Here is a 19,227-nt window from a genome sequence, read left to right on the forward strand (position 1 = left end):
ATGAAGAAACCATTTGTGATGGCTCTTGACCATGTGAAATGGTTCTGTCTAGAACCTGGTGGTTCTGATCATGTGAAATTGTTCTGTCTAGATCCTTATGGTTGTTGTTATATATGCTAAAGGTAATACCAGTATGTGTTTGTGTGGTGGGTTATTGACAGGGCCCATGATTGGTTTAGGCATTTGTCTCCACCAATCATAGCTCTGATTGTTATGAGGTCCCTCTCATGCTACAAGCTAACGCTAAACACTCCGCTGCTTCCCCCTCAGGTGCTAACTACTGTTCAGGTAACAACGGCGGCTGCTCGCACCTGTGTCTGCCGCGGCCAGGCGGCCTCACCTGCCGCTGCCCCGACGCCAGGGACGGCACCTGCGTGGAGAGGGAGCAGCTGTGAGGATGAGATGGTGTTGCCATGACAACTACGAGTCCACCCCGAAAAAACAGAGAGCAAGGGGGGAAATAGTAGTGAGGGGGAGGGAGGGGGGTGACAGGTGTGCTTCATGATGACTCAGCATAAGGGGGGAAATGGAGGAATTCAGTGGAAGAGAGCGAAAGAGAGAGAAGAGAATGAGATGGAGTGAGAGAGAGAGAGAGAGAAGAGAATGAGATGGAGTGAAAGAGAGAGAGAAAGAGAGAGAGAGAGGTACAATTGAGTCACAGTGCACTGTAGTTACCCAGAATTCCACTGAAAGCCAGTAATGGACTGCAGTGCCACTATCATCAGGGAGGGGAGAGGAGAGGGGGATTATGGGTAATCACGTGTGGGTGGGCCATGGGAGGGTTGAGAGATTTTTACCTTATTATTTGTTTGTTTGTTTGTTTTTTTTAACCAAAGAAATATTGTGCAACTATTTTCCAATCCAATGTGTCTTATGTAAAATCACACAGTAATTGTTTTGTTTTTTTCTATCATTGTAAATAAATGCCTAAGAATATATAGACAATATTATCTTTTTAAAAAAGTATACTGGGTCGCCGTGGTGTTCTGGCATAGATCTTCACGTTAGGTTTCTCACGATGCTTAATGGTTTACATAACAGAATCCTCAGAGACAGGGTCGGGGGTCTTCCTGGGGCCCCAGTGCAAACCTCGGTACATCTGGTGAACACCTCGACCGGGGGCGTCTTTGGCCCATGTTAATCATGACCTCATCCCCACCACACACACACACACACACACACTCACACTCATGCACACTCATGCACACACATGCGAGGCATGGAGCCAAGTGTTCATATGTAATTTTAGTTTGACATGGACGTGCTCTGTGTGCAGCTGGGAAGAGAAGAGAGAGAGAAAGAGAGAGAAAGAGAAAGAATGGAGAGTGACAGAGAGAGGAGAGGACAGAAGAGAAGAGAGAGACAAAGAAAGGAGAAGAAGGCAGAATACATAAGAGTGAAATTAAAGCAAAGAGTGACATGGGGAGGTAAACATTATGTACAGCTGTCTCATTAAAAACACGTGTTTTGTAAGAAATCGTCGACTCCTTTTTTTTGTTGTCTCAAAGTGTTTTAAATGTGTAACCTTAAGGTGATGAATACCAAGCAGTCCAAGATGACACAGCTTCCCACAAGCTGAAGTTGTGACCAGTCCTGCACGGCCCACTGTTATTGCAGTTGTTAAACTTAACCTTTCTAATGAAGGTTCTACTTTGCAGTCTGATAATACAATTGGTAGCTTATATTGGCTGACTGGGTCTACTGGTAAACTCTGTGGGCCTGCTATGATTACTACCACATGGCCTTATTGGAATTTGACGAAACATTCTAACGTTTTCTGAAAGGTTCGCCTGCTCTGATTACATCTAGGCCTGTCTGCACATGCTCCCTGAGAATCCATGAGAGTTCAAATCGAATTCGCCTACATACATCACAAGCAAGGAACACATGGCTCCATAGAGATTTGTACAACACATGGGTCTGCCTCAAGAACTACCCTTGAAAAGCATCACGTGGTTTCACATCAGTTTATTCTGTGGTTCAGTCATAACAGTTTACTCAAGGTCCCATTGGATTGAGTGCATAGCCTTCACACATTTCAGCCATACAGCAACCCCCTACGTTAGCTTTACTTTGCGTATGGATAGTATTTTGTACGAACCCCGCAGTGGTCACACTTTGTCCTGTCCTGGTCTTTGTTACTAGAAAGGCTGCATATGTTAGGCCCTATATATGTTCGGCACAGTCTGAAACTCCAGCCGAGGCAGCTGCGCTGTGGTGTTTGTAAAAGCCCCTCCTCTCTCACACAGCTGCTCGTCCTGTGTTTGCTGCGGCTTCATCTCAACAATAAATAACGTTTGCGTTGCTGTGCGCTTATGCAATACAAACCAGGCTACGGCATGGGAGTGCAGGTGCGAATATCACAAACACGATGTCCTCAGAAAGACAAGAACAAATATTTTCTGTTTGAGAATGGATTGCCGTGAGTTACAGTACCCTATAGAGTAGCCCATACAGATATGGAGGTTTTGAAAATAATTGAGAGATGACGTGTGTATAGACCTAACAACCTCGACTACGATTAGAAATTAGTCCTGTGCCGCAGTATACAGGCTACCATTATACTAAAAATCTGGTGCTGGCTGGAAGTTAGAAAAGTACCGGTATGTATAGCGTGAGAATATCCACAGATCAGCAACATGCTGTAAACATGCTGAAATCGTCTGTAGGGTTAACCAACGCGATGATGTTCAACCTCGTTAATTCGTGTTTTACAGACTTGATGTGAGGTAGGCCTACACATTCTGCACTCTCCTCTGGGAATGCTGCCAGTCGCCCCAGACCAAAACGGGTGTTATCCATACATCAAAGCGCTGTGTTGCTGGAGGAACTCGCCAGATGTCTCTGGTGGCCTTTTACTCTCCGTGTTGAAATGGCAACTGGGCCTCAGGCGGGCCACTTGGATTATAACTTAATTTTATTTTATTTTATTATATCATCTGAGATTTTGCACTTGCTACAGAATTTAAAAAAAATAAGTTAAGGAGAGAAAAAGTCAAAAATGGTCCAAAACTACTTACCGAGTCAAGGGTTATAGCTGGAGTTCATTTATGCTTTAGTTTATATGAGAATTATTTTTTTTGTCACCAGCGTGCACCAACAGTTATCAGATACTAATTGACTGCATCAGATTGTCATACTTTATGAACGTGTGTTGGACACTATCATGGGGCGCCGCCTAGTGTTCCACTCGGGAAATGAATCTCTGGACACTTAGCAAAATGTGACACACATTTATTAACAAGGAATGACATCGGAAAGCATTTGACATGAATGAATCGGCTCCTTTACAGTGCGCATTCTCCATAACTGTGATAACAGAAAGGATCATCGCTGTTAGATGTCAACTGACACAGAGGTATCGCATTCTTTATAAATATACATTATGACGCATTACAATGCACACTCACATGGTACTGCCCGGGGACAGCTTAAAGATTGTGCCTTTGAGTTGAAGTGTAAGCATTTGAGTTTTGAGCTCGTCCACCATCCCTGGGAGACGTCCAATCATGTTAGCGTGCAGCTCGTCTCCAACCAACGGGTGGAAGCTTGTCTTTAGGGTGTGGTAGCTATGGTACCGAAAGATGTTTCCAGGGTGATTTCCTCATCAATGAGTCAGCTGAGAGACTTGTTGTGTGTCTCTGCCTCACACCTGATTGGATGAGAAAGCCCACTGGCGTGCTTTCAAAAAGGCTAATAAGACTACTTACTTTTGGTACGACATGAGCAGTGTTATTCTAAGTATTCTTAAATCACCAGTGCGACGAAGTAAGTAACCTGATCACTACAGAGACTGAAAAAACGGAGAGACAAGAGAGCGAGAGAGCAAGAGACAAGAGAGCGAAAGTGCGAGACGATGACGTTTCCCCGACAGAGTTGTCTGGTGCCCGTGGTTGGTGAGCCAGTGTCGGACAGGAGTTCATTTAAGGGCATTTTTGAGAGGAGTGTGGAGAGCGGTGATGTGAGCTGGGGTCAGTCAGGACCAGCGCACCAGGACACTGTCCCCGTCCTCTACGGAGTAAAACTGCATAGTCTTCAGGTCATTGTCTATCTCAATCTCAATCCCCTCCATCTGTGAGACAAAGAGACAGACAGAGAGACAGACAGACAGACAGACAGACAGACAGACAGACAGACAGAGAGACAGAGAGACAGAGAAACAGAGAGACAGAGAGACAGAGAGACGTAAGTCTGTGTCAGGCAACTCAGATGAGCCTGAAGTAAGTACACTCTGGACTAACATAAGCAAGTGAAAGTATTACACAAAGTATAAGCATTACTCTGAACTCTGCATAAGTGAACTGTGACCTTTGAACTCTGAACTCTGTGTGGCTTACCCGTGAGCAGGTGTAGCTGAGCCGTAGCTCCGCTCCTGGAAGCTTCAGCAGTCTGTGCAGCAGACCCTTCACTTTCTGGACCACCATAGAACCTACACGACACCAACACAGTCATCAACACACAGACACACACCATATAACCTACACGACACCACCACAGTCATCAACACACAGACACACACCATAGAACCTACACGACACCAACACAGTCATCAACACACAGACACACACCATAGAGCCTACACGACACCAACACAGTCATCAACACACAGACACAGACCATAGAACCTACACGACACCAACACAGTCATCAACACACCATCGAACCTACACGACACCAACACAGTCATCAACACACTGACGAATTTACCCATAGTGTTACTTTAAGAAACATTGCTTATCAGGGCCTCCTCCCAACTGTTCTAAGAATTAAAAGACCAAAAGAAATCCATGGCACATTCTCCAAACAACCTTTGCCATGTCTGCAGCCTCATTAAACAGCAGTCATTACTTAATCTGTAAAGATATGAAATTTGTCGTCATAGTTACATGGGAGCTTCTTCTGGATCGGCTTCCTGTCCATGTCATCAGGACAGACAAACGTCAGCGCTGCGACAGCAAAAACAGCATGTCAGAATCAAACTTCACAGCCTAATGAGTAATATGAAACTGACCAGTGCATCCTTTAGCTGTCTGATCATTCCCATCCACATTTAAGCCTATGGTTAACCAAGCCCAGCATCCTCTGCACCTAGGGTATGTGAGAGAGGGAGTGTGTGTGTGTGTGTGTGTGTGTGTGTGTGTGTGTGTGTGTGTGTGTGTGTGTGTGTGTGTGAGAGAATGTGAGTGAGTGAGAGTGTGAGTTAGTGCGCGAGTATGTGTGTGTGTGTGTGTGTACGTATGTGTACGTACGTATAAGGGTGTGTGTGTGTGTGTGTGTGTGTGTGTGTGTGTGAGTGTGAGTGTGTCTTACTCAGCAGCTGGTTCTTCAGAGCGAAGGGTATCTCAGGCTTCAGCTCAGACTCCTCTGGTGCTCCATACTCTACGGACGACACAACAGCTGTCAATCAACCCTGCACGCCAACCCACTCCTCCTCCTCCTCCTCCTCCTCCTCCTCCTCCTCATCCACCTTCTCCTCCTCCTCCTCCTTCCCCACTTTGTTTGTTTCACCGTGATTCGCTTCTTAAAGATGTTGGGTGTTCAATACTTTGCCCCAAACTTATAATGAAAGAATGAATACATTGATGTGTCACTAATGATAATAGTGTGTGTGGGGGGGAGTGGTGCCATTCACATTAACACAATGACCCTTGCTCGAAATGGGGGTCAAGGCAGGTTGACCCTTTCAAAAATTTTAAATCAAATGGATGATTAGGGCCTATTTAGGGAAAATCTGGGGACAGATTTGAACAGATTTGTCTTTAGTGTGTGTGTGTGTGTGTGTGTGTGTGTGTGTGTGTGTGTGTGTGTGCGAAAAAGGGGGGGGTATCGGGAAATGACCACAAGTTCAAGTGGTTACTCGGACCCATACATGGTTTGGATGCTGTTGTTGCGCCACAGCTCCCCGTTCCAGATTTTATTTTCTGCATTTTATGATGATGTCCAGAGTGCTCTGAGCTCCGAGAGTGAAAGTGGCCTTGGCTGCAACCTCAACATTTTGTAATATATCATAAGTGTATTCTGGAATGTACCATGAATACACAACTGCATAGGGGTGCACTGGACTGTACCATAACTCACTTTGTATGAGGGTCAGGTAGCGCGGGTGCTGTGTGGTGAAGTCGGCGCTGGGGCGGTTCTTCTCTGGCTCCCAGTGTCCCCCAGACGCCAGCCACTGCATCCCAAACGTCTTGATGTAGTCCAGCTCTGCTCCCCGCCTATCAGTAGAATGAATCTAACAGGGGACACATAGAAAACATGGCTCATGATTTACTGTGATTGTGTGTGTGTGTGTGTGTGTGTGTGACAGAGTGTCAATATGTGTACATACAATTCCATTCAAAAGTTTGGAGTCACTTAGAAATGTCCTTGTTTTTGAAAAAAAAGCAAATGGAGGATTCTTTGACGAAAGCAAAAGTTTGAAGGACACAATTATTATTTAAATAAATAAATAAATAAATAAAAACATTATTTCTAACCTTTTCAGTGACTATTCATGTCCAACTAATTTTTATATATTTTCTATTCAAACACATTTCAAGTATGTTTTCATGGAAAACATGGACATTTCAGGTGTATGTATGTATCTAAGTAAGTATGCACAGTATTAGTGAACGTTTGTGTAATGTACAAATGAACACATGAATGGATGAATGAGTAATGCTCCCTGCCCAAGTAGACAAAGCCCACTCAAGTCCACAGACACAGCCTTCATAAGCATTCTACAGCATAGGAGTCACATAGGCAGTAGAGCCTTCATAAGCATTCTACAGCATAGGAGTCACAGAGGCAATGGAGCCTTCATAAGCATTCTAATCTACAGCACAGGAGTCACAGAGGCAGTGGAGTTGCAGAGGTCAGCCCTCTCAGCTTTCCCTCCATAGCCACAGCTGTCGTGTTCTAGAACACTCCACAGAGAAACCCAAGAATGAAGTATGTGTCGACTACAACACCCAGTGCAGGGCGAGTGAGTCTCAACAGGCTGTTCAGCTCCAAACACACTGAACAGGGCTGAAGAGGACTACAGTGTGGGATTAAAGTACTCTATGACCTAGATAATGTTTTCTTCAGAAACTTAAAAAATAGACCACAGCATTCTGAATATAGAATGCACCTAATATAGAACAGAATAGAGTCATGACTAGCCCAACTTTCAAAATACAATAAGAGATGAGATAAGAGCATACAGTGGATTATTTATTAGTTCATCAAGTTCTGCACAGAGGCCTCTCCTCCCTTTAAGTGGTGGGGATTGGACATCAGTGCCACTAAATTTACTGAACTTCGCAGGTTACTTTTTCACTGTCTTGTTCTCAATAATATTTGAGGCCCAAGATTTTCTACTGCTCCCTTTCGCACTACACACACACACACACACGCTCCCGCACACACACCTGTGATCACACCTCACACACGCACCCCTACCTCAGAGCCGGTGAGCTGGAGGAGCTGCCCCACGCGGGCGATGACGAGCTGCCGGGCGGTCTGTGGGTTCCTCTCCCCGTCCATCACCGGGTTCCTCTGTAGTATGAGATGCACCAGACTTGCCAGCTTCTCCAGCTCATTCACCACCCTCCACTAGGAGAGAGACAGAGAGAGAGAGAACGTTTGGCAACGTTGTATTGTATGCAGTCATGCCAATAAAGCCTTTTTTGAATTGAATTGAATTGAGAGAGAGAGAGAGACAGAGGGAGGGAGGGAGAGATTCAGAGAGAAGGAGAGAGAGACAGAGAGAGGGAGAGAGAGAGGGAGAGATTCAGAGAGGGAAAGAGAGAGGGGGAAAGAGACAGAGAGAAGGGGGGGAGACAAAATGGGGGAAGATAGGATGATAGAAAGAACGAAAGGCCAAAAAGAGTAAAGGACAGAGGATAGAAAACAAGGAGACACAGAGAGGCACGAAACTAAATCAAAAACAGAATGCAAGAGCATAGAGAGGGTTGTGATCCTTACAACAATAACACAAATACAATTTGCATCACAGAGTTGCTTAACAACTGTGACAAAGGTGAAATAAGCTCATATTACGCAATACCTACAAGCTGTTTTTACCTCTGCAATCTTGTTGTCCATTAGCGACAGTTTCTGCAGTGCAGGGAACATAGCTGTTTTGGAGCCTGAGGGATATTTAAGAAGCTCACAGTAAATATTTAAGTTCATACTATCAGTACACACAATTGAACAAGGCTGAAGCAGAAGTAAAATGGCATATTTGAGTTTACCTGGTGGGACATCGTTAAACTCTATAACAGTCAGGCCTGTATTTGTGAGATTTAGTGTAACCAGCCTGTGTACAGACAGTGAAATGGAAGTCAGGCCAAATAGTTGTTGAGTAGCACAGATTCATTTTTAGATTAATATTTATTTATTATTATTATATGTATTTGGATGTTAGCACCTTCTAACATCTGAAACATCTGGTCATATAAGTGGTTTAAGAGCAGCTATAAACTAATCACAGATCCTGTATTACTGGTATCCTGGTATCCTGGTGTTCTTACCGGGGGAGGTGGCCTATTTCTGTCAGTGTTTCTGAAGTTATGGAATTGTTGGAAAGATCTAGATGGGTCAAGGACTGAAGAACATCAACAGGCCTAGGAAATAAAAAAAATAAATAGTAATCAATTAATGATAATAATAGAAAAAAAGACATGAATGAAAGTAAAAGCACGACTGAAGCAGAAAAACCCTGAATGAAAAAACAGACATTGCTGTGGAGTCTCTGAGCCTTACCGCTGTAGTTCAGTGATGTTGTTTTCACTGAGGTAGAGCTCCTCGACACGGGGCCACATACAAGCACACTGCAGCACCTGCACAGAGTTTACACAGAGTTAAAATAGAGTTTAAATAGAGTTGAATATCACTGGGCTTAAATTAACATCATACACATTGAATCAAATTGGATTTAACACCATGCACGTATCGTTTGGTTGAATTGAATGTAGCTGGATTCAACACCATGTGAGTATCATTGGGTTAGACTAGTGTCTACCTCAGGCCAGGTGACGGCACAGCCAGCGAGGGCCAGGACCCTGAGGTTGGGGAAGGCATGGGTCAAAGTTGAAGAGTCAGAGGGCACCGTCAGCCTGTTGTACCTGCAGGGATGGAGGAGGAGGGCAGTTGAGACAGAGAGATGGCAAGAACGACAGAGAACTAAATGGACCGAAAGGAAGGTAAACAGAAAACACAGATAAGTAAATGCATGGAGGAATATTACAGCACTGACTCACTCATAGATGGGAAAATAGATAGATAAATGGATAGTGGTACAGCAGTTACATTCCTGCACTTTTTTTCTATTTCTTATGTAAAATAGTATTTATTGTTACACTAGGTCTCTTTTGCTCGTAGCTTGACTGTTCTCTCCCTTGTACATCGCTTTGGACAAAAGCGTCTGCTAAATGACTAAATGTAAATGTAAAATGGATAGAAAAAGGGTATACAGAAAGGTGGCTAAGTGGCAGGATGGTTAGGAGAAAAGACTGAAAAGTGGATGGACGGATGGATGGATGGATGGATGGATGGATGGACGGATGGATGGATGGATTGATGGATCGATAAAAGGGTGTATGGATGTGATGGATAAAGGGATGGAGGGACTGATGGAGGGATGGATGGAAACCTGGTCGGTTGGATGGTTTGACGAGTGTGTGGATGGATTCATGGATGTGAGGATGGATGAAGAGATGGATGGATGGATAAAGAGATGGAAGGATGGATGGATGGAAGCATGGACTCGTTCACTGATTCGCTTACCCCAGCTGAAGTGTTCTTAGCTCCTTCAGCTGCTCTGTAATGGCCGCCAGTGCTTCCCACGAGCTTAGCAGGTTTTGGGAAAGATCCAGAAGCTCCACATCTGTTGAAAGCAAATAGCACAGCCGCCAATCAGAAACAAATAAATTCTCTAAAAAAAAAAAGACGACAGCAACGAGCAAAGCTGCTTAAAGGTACAGTTCACGACTGTAATCCAATACGCTTTTTGTCAGATTCAGTGAATAGCCCCTTAGTCATCTAGCTTAAATATCATCAATCTTTTGGCAGAATCGCTGACTGTAGCTTCAACGCATTATGAAATAAAACAGGGCTACCTGGTGTGGTCTTTCTGATTTCAGTTCCAGATGCAGTACCCCAAATTTCGCAGTGCCTAAGGGCCACTTCTTTGAGGTTTTCCACCCTGTCAAGATTTAAAGCAGCCGTTAGGAGTTTTGGTAAAAAACGAACAATCTACTGAAAAGACATGCAAAAAACACCGTAGTTGGCACTGATAAAAGGCTTGCTAGCATGCTAACATGCGATACAGTTTTTTTCTTTTTTTTTTACATTTTCACAGGGTGGTCGGACTTGTAGCATAGTGTTGCATTAAAACAGAAGTTACATCATAGAGGTAAAGCACTTAAAAAGTTTCTTAAAATCTCTAACAATAAATTCATTATAGGATTACTATACTAAACCTAACTACAACAGTAAGTATGCAAAAATAAACTTTAAAAAAAGGACACCGATTGTCACACTCATAAATCTTGTTTGTCTTCTCTCCTACCTCTGCTCCTTGGTGAGCTTCTGGAAGCCCACCATCTCCAGTGTCCGAGAGGAAATGGTGATCTCCTCCCCCTCCCGCTCCTTCTCGTAGCGCAGCCTCAGGGCCGTCAGGTAGTCCACCCCAAAGCTGGCCTTTTTGGGACGCACAAACGAGCCCCCTGTGGGGTGTCTGCGCGGAGAGGACAAAGCATTCGGAAGATTCACATTTCAGGTCTTTCTGTGTACAAGAACGCAATCCACAACCAGACGCAAGCAGAAACATTATACTTGGAATGGGATGGAAATGATACAGAATCGGTATCTTGAGTTTCATATCACTGACAGTGGCGTTTCTATATTACTGCCCCACCAGATCCAGATGGCGCTGTGGTGCAGAAAGCTCAATACATCTGTGCTTTGTGGCAAAATATATCTTATTTTATTTAATATGCAAAGTAGCGATTCAATTGGGAACGTGTGTGTGAATAAACTAGACTCACAAGCATTATAGTGCTTTTTTGGAGTAATTTGATTTGTGTGTGTTTCTGTGAGAAACATTATACGTGGAATGGAAAGGATACAGAATCGGTATCTTGAGTTTCACATCACTGACTAATTTATGTCGTTGTGGTTTTGTCACTGTCATTTTCAATCATCACTTAACAAATTCAATAAGTGGAAACAAGAGGATGACACATTGGATGTGTTCAGTGGTGTTTCTAGATTACCTGCAGGTAAAGTACCCGACACCCTGGTGGGAGCCATCGTGTTTGCCTCGTTCTGGATTGTCCCACTCCACGCCAAGCCACATGCCTATAACCAGGGGCATTCATATTACCTAACGACTCGTGATGAAGTAGCAATATTCTAGAGACTAATATTCCTGTGACTGACCAATGGGCTAAAGCGAACCTTTTGTTGCAGTCACTGTGCCAACATAGCGCACAGTGGCCCGCTCCTCGTCGCAGACTATTCGTCTGCCAACAGCATCGACGGGAACCGCATCTTCCATGGTGGACTGTTCTCCGTCCCTGACTCGCATTGGAAGTTCTAGTTGGAAAAAGAGAAGAAGGTATTAGTGGAGTGGGTGTGGCAATGTCTGAAGCATCTTTCCTTTTCGGAACCGTGGCTTGTGCTGACTCGTTGGTGAATAAATGAACTGACATTTACAAGGTGTAGCCAGGAAAACTGATTTCCTGATGCGTTGGAAATACCGTTAACATATGAAACAAACTCATTTCACCACCTATGTTCAGTAGCTGATATCCTGTAAAAGTTGCCCGTCATCACTGCGTAATTCCTAAACCCTATTCAACAATATAACAATACATACTCGTCTGAACACACACAAAGTTCAGAGTGGTGTTACTGATAAATTAACCTACCATAAGGCATGAAGTTATATTGATTAATCTGCTATTCCAGTAACGTTAGCTAACGCTAAATAATTCTACGCACCATGGCAGTCATTGACTGGTGGAGACATAGTGGCCCTAATAATGGTGGTCCATAATGGTGCTAATAACTGTAAACGGGAAAGAGTAAAATAACTTAATTTACCTTACTCGGAAGTTCTTAGGTGTTTCTTTTTAACATTAATACAGAAACAGCTTATATCACAGACAGTAAAGGCTAAGATAGCTTTACCAACTTGTCAACTACCAATAACAGGAAGTGGCGTTTTAGTGGTCCTACACACAAAGTTGTCCGTCCTCAATAGGCCCTTCTGGTTGGCCGCCTGGTTTAAATCACTTGAATATTTATTAGCAGTCAACAAGGGTCACTTCATAATGCAGTTAATATTATTTTCGTTATATATATAATAAAATGAAATATACCAAAGCGATCATATGTAATCCAGAAGCGCTCTGTTTAGGGAACTATTCTTCTCTAGGTTTTGTACCGTCCGATCAATCCTCACGTTGGACTTGTTGGAAAACGTGTGTTTGCTGTATGGTTTTCTGGCCCACCGAGATAATAACCTACTTATTACTAAGTGTTGGATCACTCTGAATTATTTATTAAAAGAAGTTTATATGGAATAAGTAATCGAAAAGAAGGACAAGTTAACTTTGACCGTGGAAAAGGGTCTTGAAAACGCCCGAGGAGAGTCATGAAAGAGAAATCTGCAGGAAAGAGGTAGCTATCACTTAACTTTAGGTCTGGTGTTTAATCAGACGCATAACGTTAGCTTAATCGCTTTATTTCTGCCTGCCAGCTTTGCTTCATGCTTCAGTCTGCCTGTGTTCACAGTGATGCAAACGAGGCTGGCGAAGATTCCACCAGTTACGTGGTGGGGCAAGTGTCCGGCTGCTTGTTCCCCAACAAGTCTGCTACTAGCTCGGAACCACTGTCTGCGTTGTTCTCAACCAGTTCCACAACCAACACTGTAGTGTTCGTCCCTGCGCCAAAGGCAAGTATCCGATTGTAGCTAGTTCAATTCTCCACCTGCGTGCAAGAGAGTCTCTTCAAGAGAGTTCTCAAAACACATAGCATGGGGCTTAGAGGACAACCGTCAAAGCTTGCAAACAAGAAATTATGAGGAATTCCAGGTTTAGTTCATTGTGACTGTCGGTGTCGCTCTTTCTTTATTTGTTTGCTTCCACTCATTTCAAATCCGCCTGCTTGACATTGTTCGAATCTCTTCAACTCAGCCTGAACCCAAGCCTGCCAAAGCTGAAGATGCTACTGCAAAAACGGTCCCTGTAAAGGTGCAAGAGAAGAAAAGTAAAAAGCCTAAATCAGCAGCAGAATCAAAACTTAACGACAGGTGGGTGACTTTACAGACATTAAAAAAAGCACAAGAGTCAGTAGAAAAGCAGCCAACACCGCTGTGGTCTTATGCCCAACTACTAGGAATATGGTAGAGTGGGTGCTTGCATTGTTCAGTAGGGAATGGCTCAAAAATGGCTGATAAGTTTTGAAACCCCTTTACCTTACCACTGTACCGTTATCCAGACATTGTCTTGTCATATGCGGAATTCCGAAACTCAATCTATCCTGGCCTTGCCTTGCTCCTTTGGTTGTGCAGAGAAAGTGCCTTACAAAACGCAGACGATCAGGACACCGTGCAAAAGGCCTCCAAGGCACCCAAGCGGAAAGCCCCAAAGGTGGAGGACGAAGATGAGACAGGCAATGACGGGAAGCCTGCTAAAAAAAAGACCTTTAAGGACTTTGCCGCCGAAAGAGTAAAGGACAAAAGGACGGTGTTTGTGGGCAACCTCCCTGTCAGTTGCACCAGAGAGGTACTTCATTCAGTTTTGATTTCAAATTAGTTTTATGTAGTTTTGATCATAACAGCATAGTTTATAACAAAACACACATACACTGCTAGAGGTATTGGATGCAAGGCCCACCATGGAAAAGATATCTACATCTGTTAAGAACAGCTAAGCTAATGAATGATGTCATGCTTTGGAGGAATGTCTGTTTATTGGCGTCCTAAATAACACGTCTTGATGTCTGTTCTTAGGCACTACGTTCCATTTTTAAAGAACATGGGCCCATCGAATCAATCCGGTTTCGCTCAGTGGTATGTACTTGGCATATCGTCCATATGTAATGTGACACTATGAAACACCTCCATCTGTTTGTGCTAAATGCATTCCTGTTTCGCAGGCGAGGGAGGATCCATCCCTGTCTCGCAAAGTAGCTGCCATTCAGTAAGTGATCATCAGACAGCTGCTTTGTGTGTGAAATACGTTGCCCGATTTTCATGTCCGGCTAACAGAATTACAGCTTCCCTGAGACTGTTGGTCTGTTATTACGGTCATCTCCGTGTTTGTTGTTGTTGTTGTGTGCTTTAGTGGTAATTATTGTTCTCTCATTCTGCTGATGTTGTTTGTTGCTGATGATTCAAATTGAATTGCTTTTGGAGCAAAGCTAAATCTACCTTGTCGGTTTTGTCTGGTTCTCTCCTCAGACGGAAAGTTCATCCCAAAAAGCAAAATGTCAATGCCTACATCGTCTTCAAAGAGACGGAGGGTGCAACGAATGCGCTTAAAAGGTACCAATGATTTCTGGAGTGTATATCTTGCGCATATGGTCTCTTTTTTAATACATAACAAAGATGGAAGAGCTTCAGTGTGGTGGTACTATGCATCATGGCATTATGAACCCCTACAGGAATGGGATGGAGATTATGAAAGACTTTCACATCCGAGTGGACAAAGTCTCCAAACAAGTAAGTCTGCTGTAGCACCGGATCAGAAATGATGTGCTCTTTAGAACGCTTTGCACTTAATAGATCTAGAGCACACCTTCCTTTTCAAGAGCATATGTCCTTGTGAAGATCATGTTTAAATGTTGTGTATGCACAAAGAAGTGCACATTACATCTATTGTTGAAATACATTTCCTTTATTCTCTTTTCAGCATGATCACAAGAGATCTATATTTGTTGGCAATTTACCATATGGTAAGCTATCCTTTAAAAGCAATGTTTTTCCAAGTGTCTCATCAATAACTGACCCGTCTTGTATTATATGTCTTAACATGGCGGTTGTCCAGCTAATGCTTTAGACTAATATTTAAGAGTAGTAGAGTCATATTTGGTCTGAATGCAACTACGTTTTGTACCACATGTTGCAGAAATTATTTTCCCCTGGGAAGTTGCCGTTTCAAGTTCTATTTTGTCAATGCATTGTCCAATTGTGAAAGATCTTAGTCAACATGGCACAGTCAGCTGGCATTTAAAAAATGTCCGTTCTCCCCAGCCCAGTTATACACTGGCAGCATTTCCCCTGCAGTAAGCAGAGTAGAGTAATCCATTGGCAGAGCTCCCCCTTGTCACCGGTAGAGTAATTCAATAGCACAGTTCCCTGTGATGATGATGATGATGAGGAGTAACTCGTGTTTAATCCTGCCATCCCTCCTGTGCCGGTGCTCAGACGTGGCGGAGCTCTCCCTGAGGCAGCACTTTGAGGACTGTGGACCCGTGGAGGCCGTGAGGCTCATAAGGGACCGAGAGACGGGAATGGGGAAAGGCTTCGGCTACGTGCTGTTTGAGGTGAGAGGAACGCCCTTTCTATGAGGAGTATTTGACATTCTGAGGCACAGATGATGCAGCAGATTATATGCAGACTGTAGGTCTCTTAGATCAGCTACTTCAACCAAGCATGGAGTTAAAGCCCAACAGGGAGGAGGAGACCTTAGCTAAATTCTCACACTTTAAGGCATAGATTGTGCAAAGGTTCTTTAGAGGTAGACTGTAGGTTTAGATCATCAGGAAACAGGTCAGTTAAAGTTAAACCACTTTTTGAGGCATCTTTTTATGAGCAACTACTTTTGGTATAATCTTCAAATTAGTTTTGATGGTATATGGTCATGTGAAGGACGGATAAGCACACGTTGTTCCCACTAGCCATTTAGTCTATGCACTTTTGTGCTTCAGGTCAGAACCAGCTAGCATAGTAGCATGCTTTTATCAGTGTCAACTGGGTCGTTAGAGGTATGTGCTATGTGCAAACAGGGTGACACTTACCTTTGAGAAGCTTATCTTCTCCCCCCATAACATAAATATATATGTATTTATATATACACACTCCCCCCCCCCCCTAACATAAATATATATATGTATTTATATATACCCCCCACACACATAAATATATATGTATATCTCCCTCCAGAGTCCAGATTCGGTTCAGCTGGCTATGAAGCTGGACGCCTCCACGCTGTGCGAGCGGAAGATCCGTGTGAAATGGTCAGTCAAAGACCAGGATGAGAAAGGGGCCGCCTCAGATGGTGGAAAGGGCCAAGGCAGAGGGAAGAAAGGACCCATGAAGAAAGGGCTGAAGGGAGGCCCCCCGGGCAAGCCTGGAGTTGGTGGCGGTGGCGGCAAGAAGCCCTTCCAGAGAAACCCGCAGCAGAAGACGTCTCCCTCGACTTTCAAAGGAGAAATGGCCGACCCCTTGGCCAAGAAGCAGAAAGGACAGAAAAAGAAATCCAAGCTCAGGAAGAAAAAAGTGGACCTCCACTTATGAGGTGGTCACATTTGGTTCTGTTGGGTTTTTCTTTTTTTTGTTTGTTTTATGAGTAAAGATGGCAAAAATATTACTGCCATTGTCACTGATAACCATTGGTTTTTGAGACAGTCATTCAGCAGTAACTTTTTACCAGGTCACCAAAATCAACAGTAAAACAGAGGGGTTTCAGCGCAATCCTTTATTTTTTGGTAAAAATAAAAACAGGGCAACGTTCCTTAACATGACCCATCAATAACAAGTCCTCCTACAGAGAAAACACTCAAATGCCTTGCCGTGTTCAAACTAATAACTTAAGTACAAACAGCTGGACAAAGGCCAGCATAGTCTGTGTTCCTTTCACAGATGTGTTCTTATTTGTCAATGACCGGTATTTAGTAGTCATCGTTGTCCTGGTAATAAAAAAAGATGATGTAAACAGCTGCTATGGTGACCATGGAGTAGAACTGGCAGTGGGAGTCAGACCCACAACTTCATGCATATGGCAGAAAGTATTGCACTCTTTGATGTCACTGGACAAAAGAATGACAGAAACTTCAAACTAGCCCCTTGATATGGTACAGGGCTGTCACAGTAGCAATCGTGGAGTTTGTGTCAAAACACTTGTTCTTAAACGAAGCGAAAGACAGACATATCCATTGACATCCATATGAACAAGTACAAACCATAGGGGAGGTTAAGACCTTCAGATAGAACAGTGCAACTCAACATGATCCTACTACTTCGTAATGAGTGTTACGTCCATGGACTGATCTTTTATATTTTGTGGGGGTGTTGGGAGGAGACGGGGATGGATGGGTTCATCAATTTGTGAGGATCTTGGGAGGCAGTGAAGAGATGAGAGGGAAAATAAAAACTTATAAATCAGATACATTGATCATGTATCAGGAGGTAATTCTGCTCACTCCACATCATCATCAGGAGAGGTGTGGGAATTCACGATACGCTACAAAGAGAGAAACAAATCGCGTTACAAAGCATAAGAAATTATATCTTAGAATAGCTTAAAGGAAAGAAGTAAGAACACATCTTAGATCCAAAGCTATTGCTAAAGACGTGTTTTGACAATACACTATAATATGGAGAGGAAAACACAGTTTGATCCAAAGCTATCACTAAATACATAAAAGATAATCTGAAAGACAGAATAATAAAAGCATAAAGGACTTGGACACTGATGGTGCTGTAAAAGAAAAAAATAACACCTGGATCCCAAGCTATGGCTAAAGACAGAGAAAATAATCTGAAAATAATCTGGTAACTTCATCTGAATGAATAAGGCCCTCACAGCCACATATGTCGTTAATCCCTTTACAAGTTGTAAAAGTTTGTACATAATTACTAAGTACTTTAGCTTAACTAAGTGGTGTGATTACCAAACCAATCCTATCTGTCATCAAAGCACCACTGGTCAGCCTGGTAGTTTCAGAAGGGTCACAGATGGTGGGCAATTTCAATTGGGGTGTGGGAACCCCCCCCCACCCCCCTCACAACCAAATGGATGTTTCTCTGAGTCGGGTGTGGTGGTCTTTCCATGTCAATGGGAGTTGTTTGGGGTAGGGAGAGGGGTATGTCCTGGTCAGTGGGGAGTGGAGGGGTTAGATCTTTACTGGCGACTGGAGGGTTGGGTGGGGTGAGTGAGGGTTTAGGGCAGCAGGTCTTTGTGTTTAATGTGTGGTTCCACAGGGTAGGGTGTGGAGTCTTTCCTAATTAATGGTGAGTTGTTTGGGGGTGGGGTATGGGGCCTTTCCTGGTATATAGTGATTTGTGTTTGGGCGGAGTGAGTGACGTGTGTGTGTGTGTGTGTGGGCTGAGTGACGTGTGTGTGTGTGTGTGGTCTCACCTGGCTGATGGTGGGCAGCTTGGTGAGCAGCATCTGGAACACTGGCGGGGGGAGTGTCTGCTGGAGCACCTGCAGCAGCTGCTGGGGCTGCCCGCACACAGCGATGGCGTTGGTCAGGTGATCAACACCCTTCTCGTAGTCACCTGGGGGAAAGAGGGGAGGCAGGTTCATAAAAAAACAACACTCAAGTATATATATTTATTTTTTATTTTTTGGGGGGCTTTTTATGCCTTTATTTGGATAGGACAGTGAAGTTATGACAGGAAGCGAGGAGGAGAAGAGGTGGGGAGAGGATTGGGAAATGACATCAGGCCAGACTTGAACCTGTGTCCCACACTCAAGTATATCTGGATGAAAACATAATATTCCACTGGGGTGGGGGGATAACTCAAGGGGTCAGAGGTGGTGCTACATGGTAACACATGTACCAAGGTAAGGCAGATGACTCAATATAAATATGAATGACAATTATGTCCAAACACCTCAGTAAAATGTAGTGTACAAAATAATCTTGGATAGGTCAGACACAGCAAGGGGAGATAGCTGATGGAATAAAAATAACATGAACATCAATGTTGTCCAACTGCTTAAGTCCGTATTTATCAGGATTTCGAAATAATCCTCCTTTATCACAGTTGTTGGGGAGGGTACTATATGGGTACACATGTTGTTGTGTTGTGAGTGTTTCTTATGGGTACACAACCATTAGGACAAGGAATATGATGTCATCTAAATAATCTGAATGTCAACAAAGTCAATCAATCCCCACAGTGAAATCTGAGCAAAAAAATTCTAAACATGCATATCATGCAATCATGGAGTGTGTTGCCTTTATCAAGTCAAGCTTGTTTGTGAGAACCAGGTGTTAGATGTCTTCATGCAAAGGCAAGTT

The 19,227-nt window shown here is 43.6% G+C and overlaps 3 protein-coding genes across 4 annotated transcripts in view; 2 read left to right on the top strand and 1 right to left on the bottom strand.

Moving 5' to 3' along the window:
* The window catches only part of LOC105890319 (nidogen-1-like), a 39,969-nt gene extending 38,496 nt beyond the window's left edge, over window positions 1-1,473 (top strand). Inside the window, exon 20 of the mRNA XM_031561764.2 lies at window positions 271-1,473. Coding sequence (XP_031417624.2) covers window positions 271-395 — 125 coding nt within the window. The 3' untranslated portion in view covers window positions 396-1,473. The remainder of the gene's footprint in view (window positions 1-270) is intronic.
* Window positions 1,474-3,218: 1,745 nt separating this feature from the next.
* Window positions 3,219-12,227, bottom strand: LOC105890322 (tubulin-specific chaperone E). Of its 2 annotated transcripts, none has more exons than XM_012816336.2 (17): window positions 12,073-12,227; window positions 11,425-11,562; window positions 11,241-11,325; window positions 10,535-10,702; window positions 10,083-10,168; window positions 9,751-9,850; window positions 8,987-9,089; window positions 8,728-8,804; window positions 8,496-8,588; window positions 8,217-8,281; window positions 8,047-8,111; window positions 7,423-7,575; window positions 6,079-6,232; window positions 5,311-5,379; window positions 4,887-4,946; window positions 4,338-4,429; window positions 3,219-4,072 (listed from the first exon to the last, which is right to left on the bottom strand). In XM_012816336.2, exons 2-17 carry the CDS (start codon window positions 11,552-11,554, stop codon window positions 3,977-3,979), a joined length of 1,596 nt encoding a protein of 531 aa, XP_012671790.2. In that variant the 5' UTR covers window positions 11,555-11,562; window positions 12,073-12,227; the 3' UTR covers window positions 3,219-3,976. The 2 variants fall into 2 exon arrangements, with proteins under 2 accessions (XP_012671790.2, XP_031418209.1); XM_031562349.2 differs by lacking the exon at window positions 12,073-12,227 and adding an exon at window positions 11,898-11,980.
* Window positions 12,228-12,411: 184 nt separating this feature from the next.
* On the top strand, window positions 12,412-16,910 carry LOC105890327 (RNA-binding protein 34). The gene is made up of 11 exons (XM_031562337.2): window positions 12,412-12,651; window positions 12,766-12,925; window positions 13,167-13,282; window positions 13,544-13,757; window positions 13,985-14,044; window positions 14,131-14,174; window positions 14,435-14,518; window positions 14,638-14,695; window positions 14,886-14,928; window positions 15,401-15,519; window positions 16,139-16,910. The coding sequence occupies exons 1-11, from the start codon at window positions 12,626-12,628 to the stop codon at window positions 16,490-16,492; spliced, it is 1,278 nt and encodes a 425-aa protein (XP_031418197.1). The 5' UTR covers window positions 12,412-12,625; the 3' UTR covers window positions 16,493-16,910.
* The last annotated feature ends 2,317 nt before the right edge of the window (window positions 16,911-19,227 follow it).

Source organism: Clupea harengus, chromosome 24, assembly GCF_900700415.2.
Source record: "Clupea harengus chromosome 24, Ch_v2.0.2, whole genome shotgun sequence".
Lineage (NCBI taxonomy): Eukaryota > Metazoa > Chordata > Actinopteri > Clupeiformes > Clupeidae > Clupea > Clupea harengus.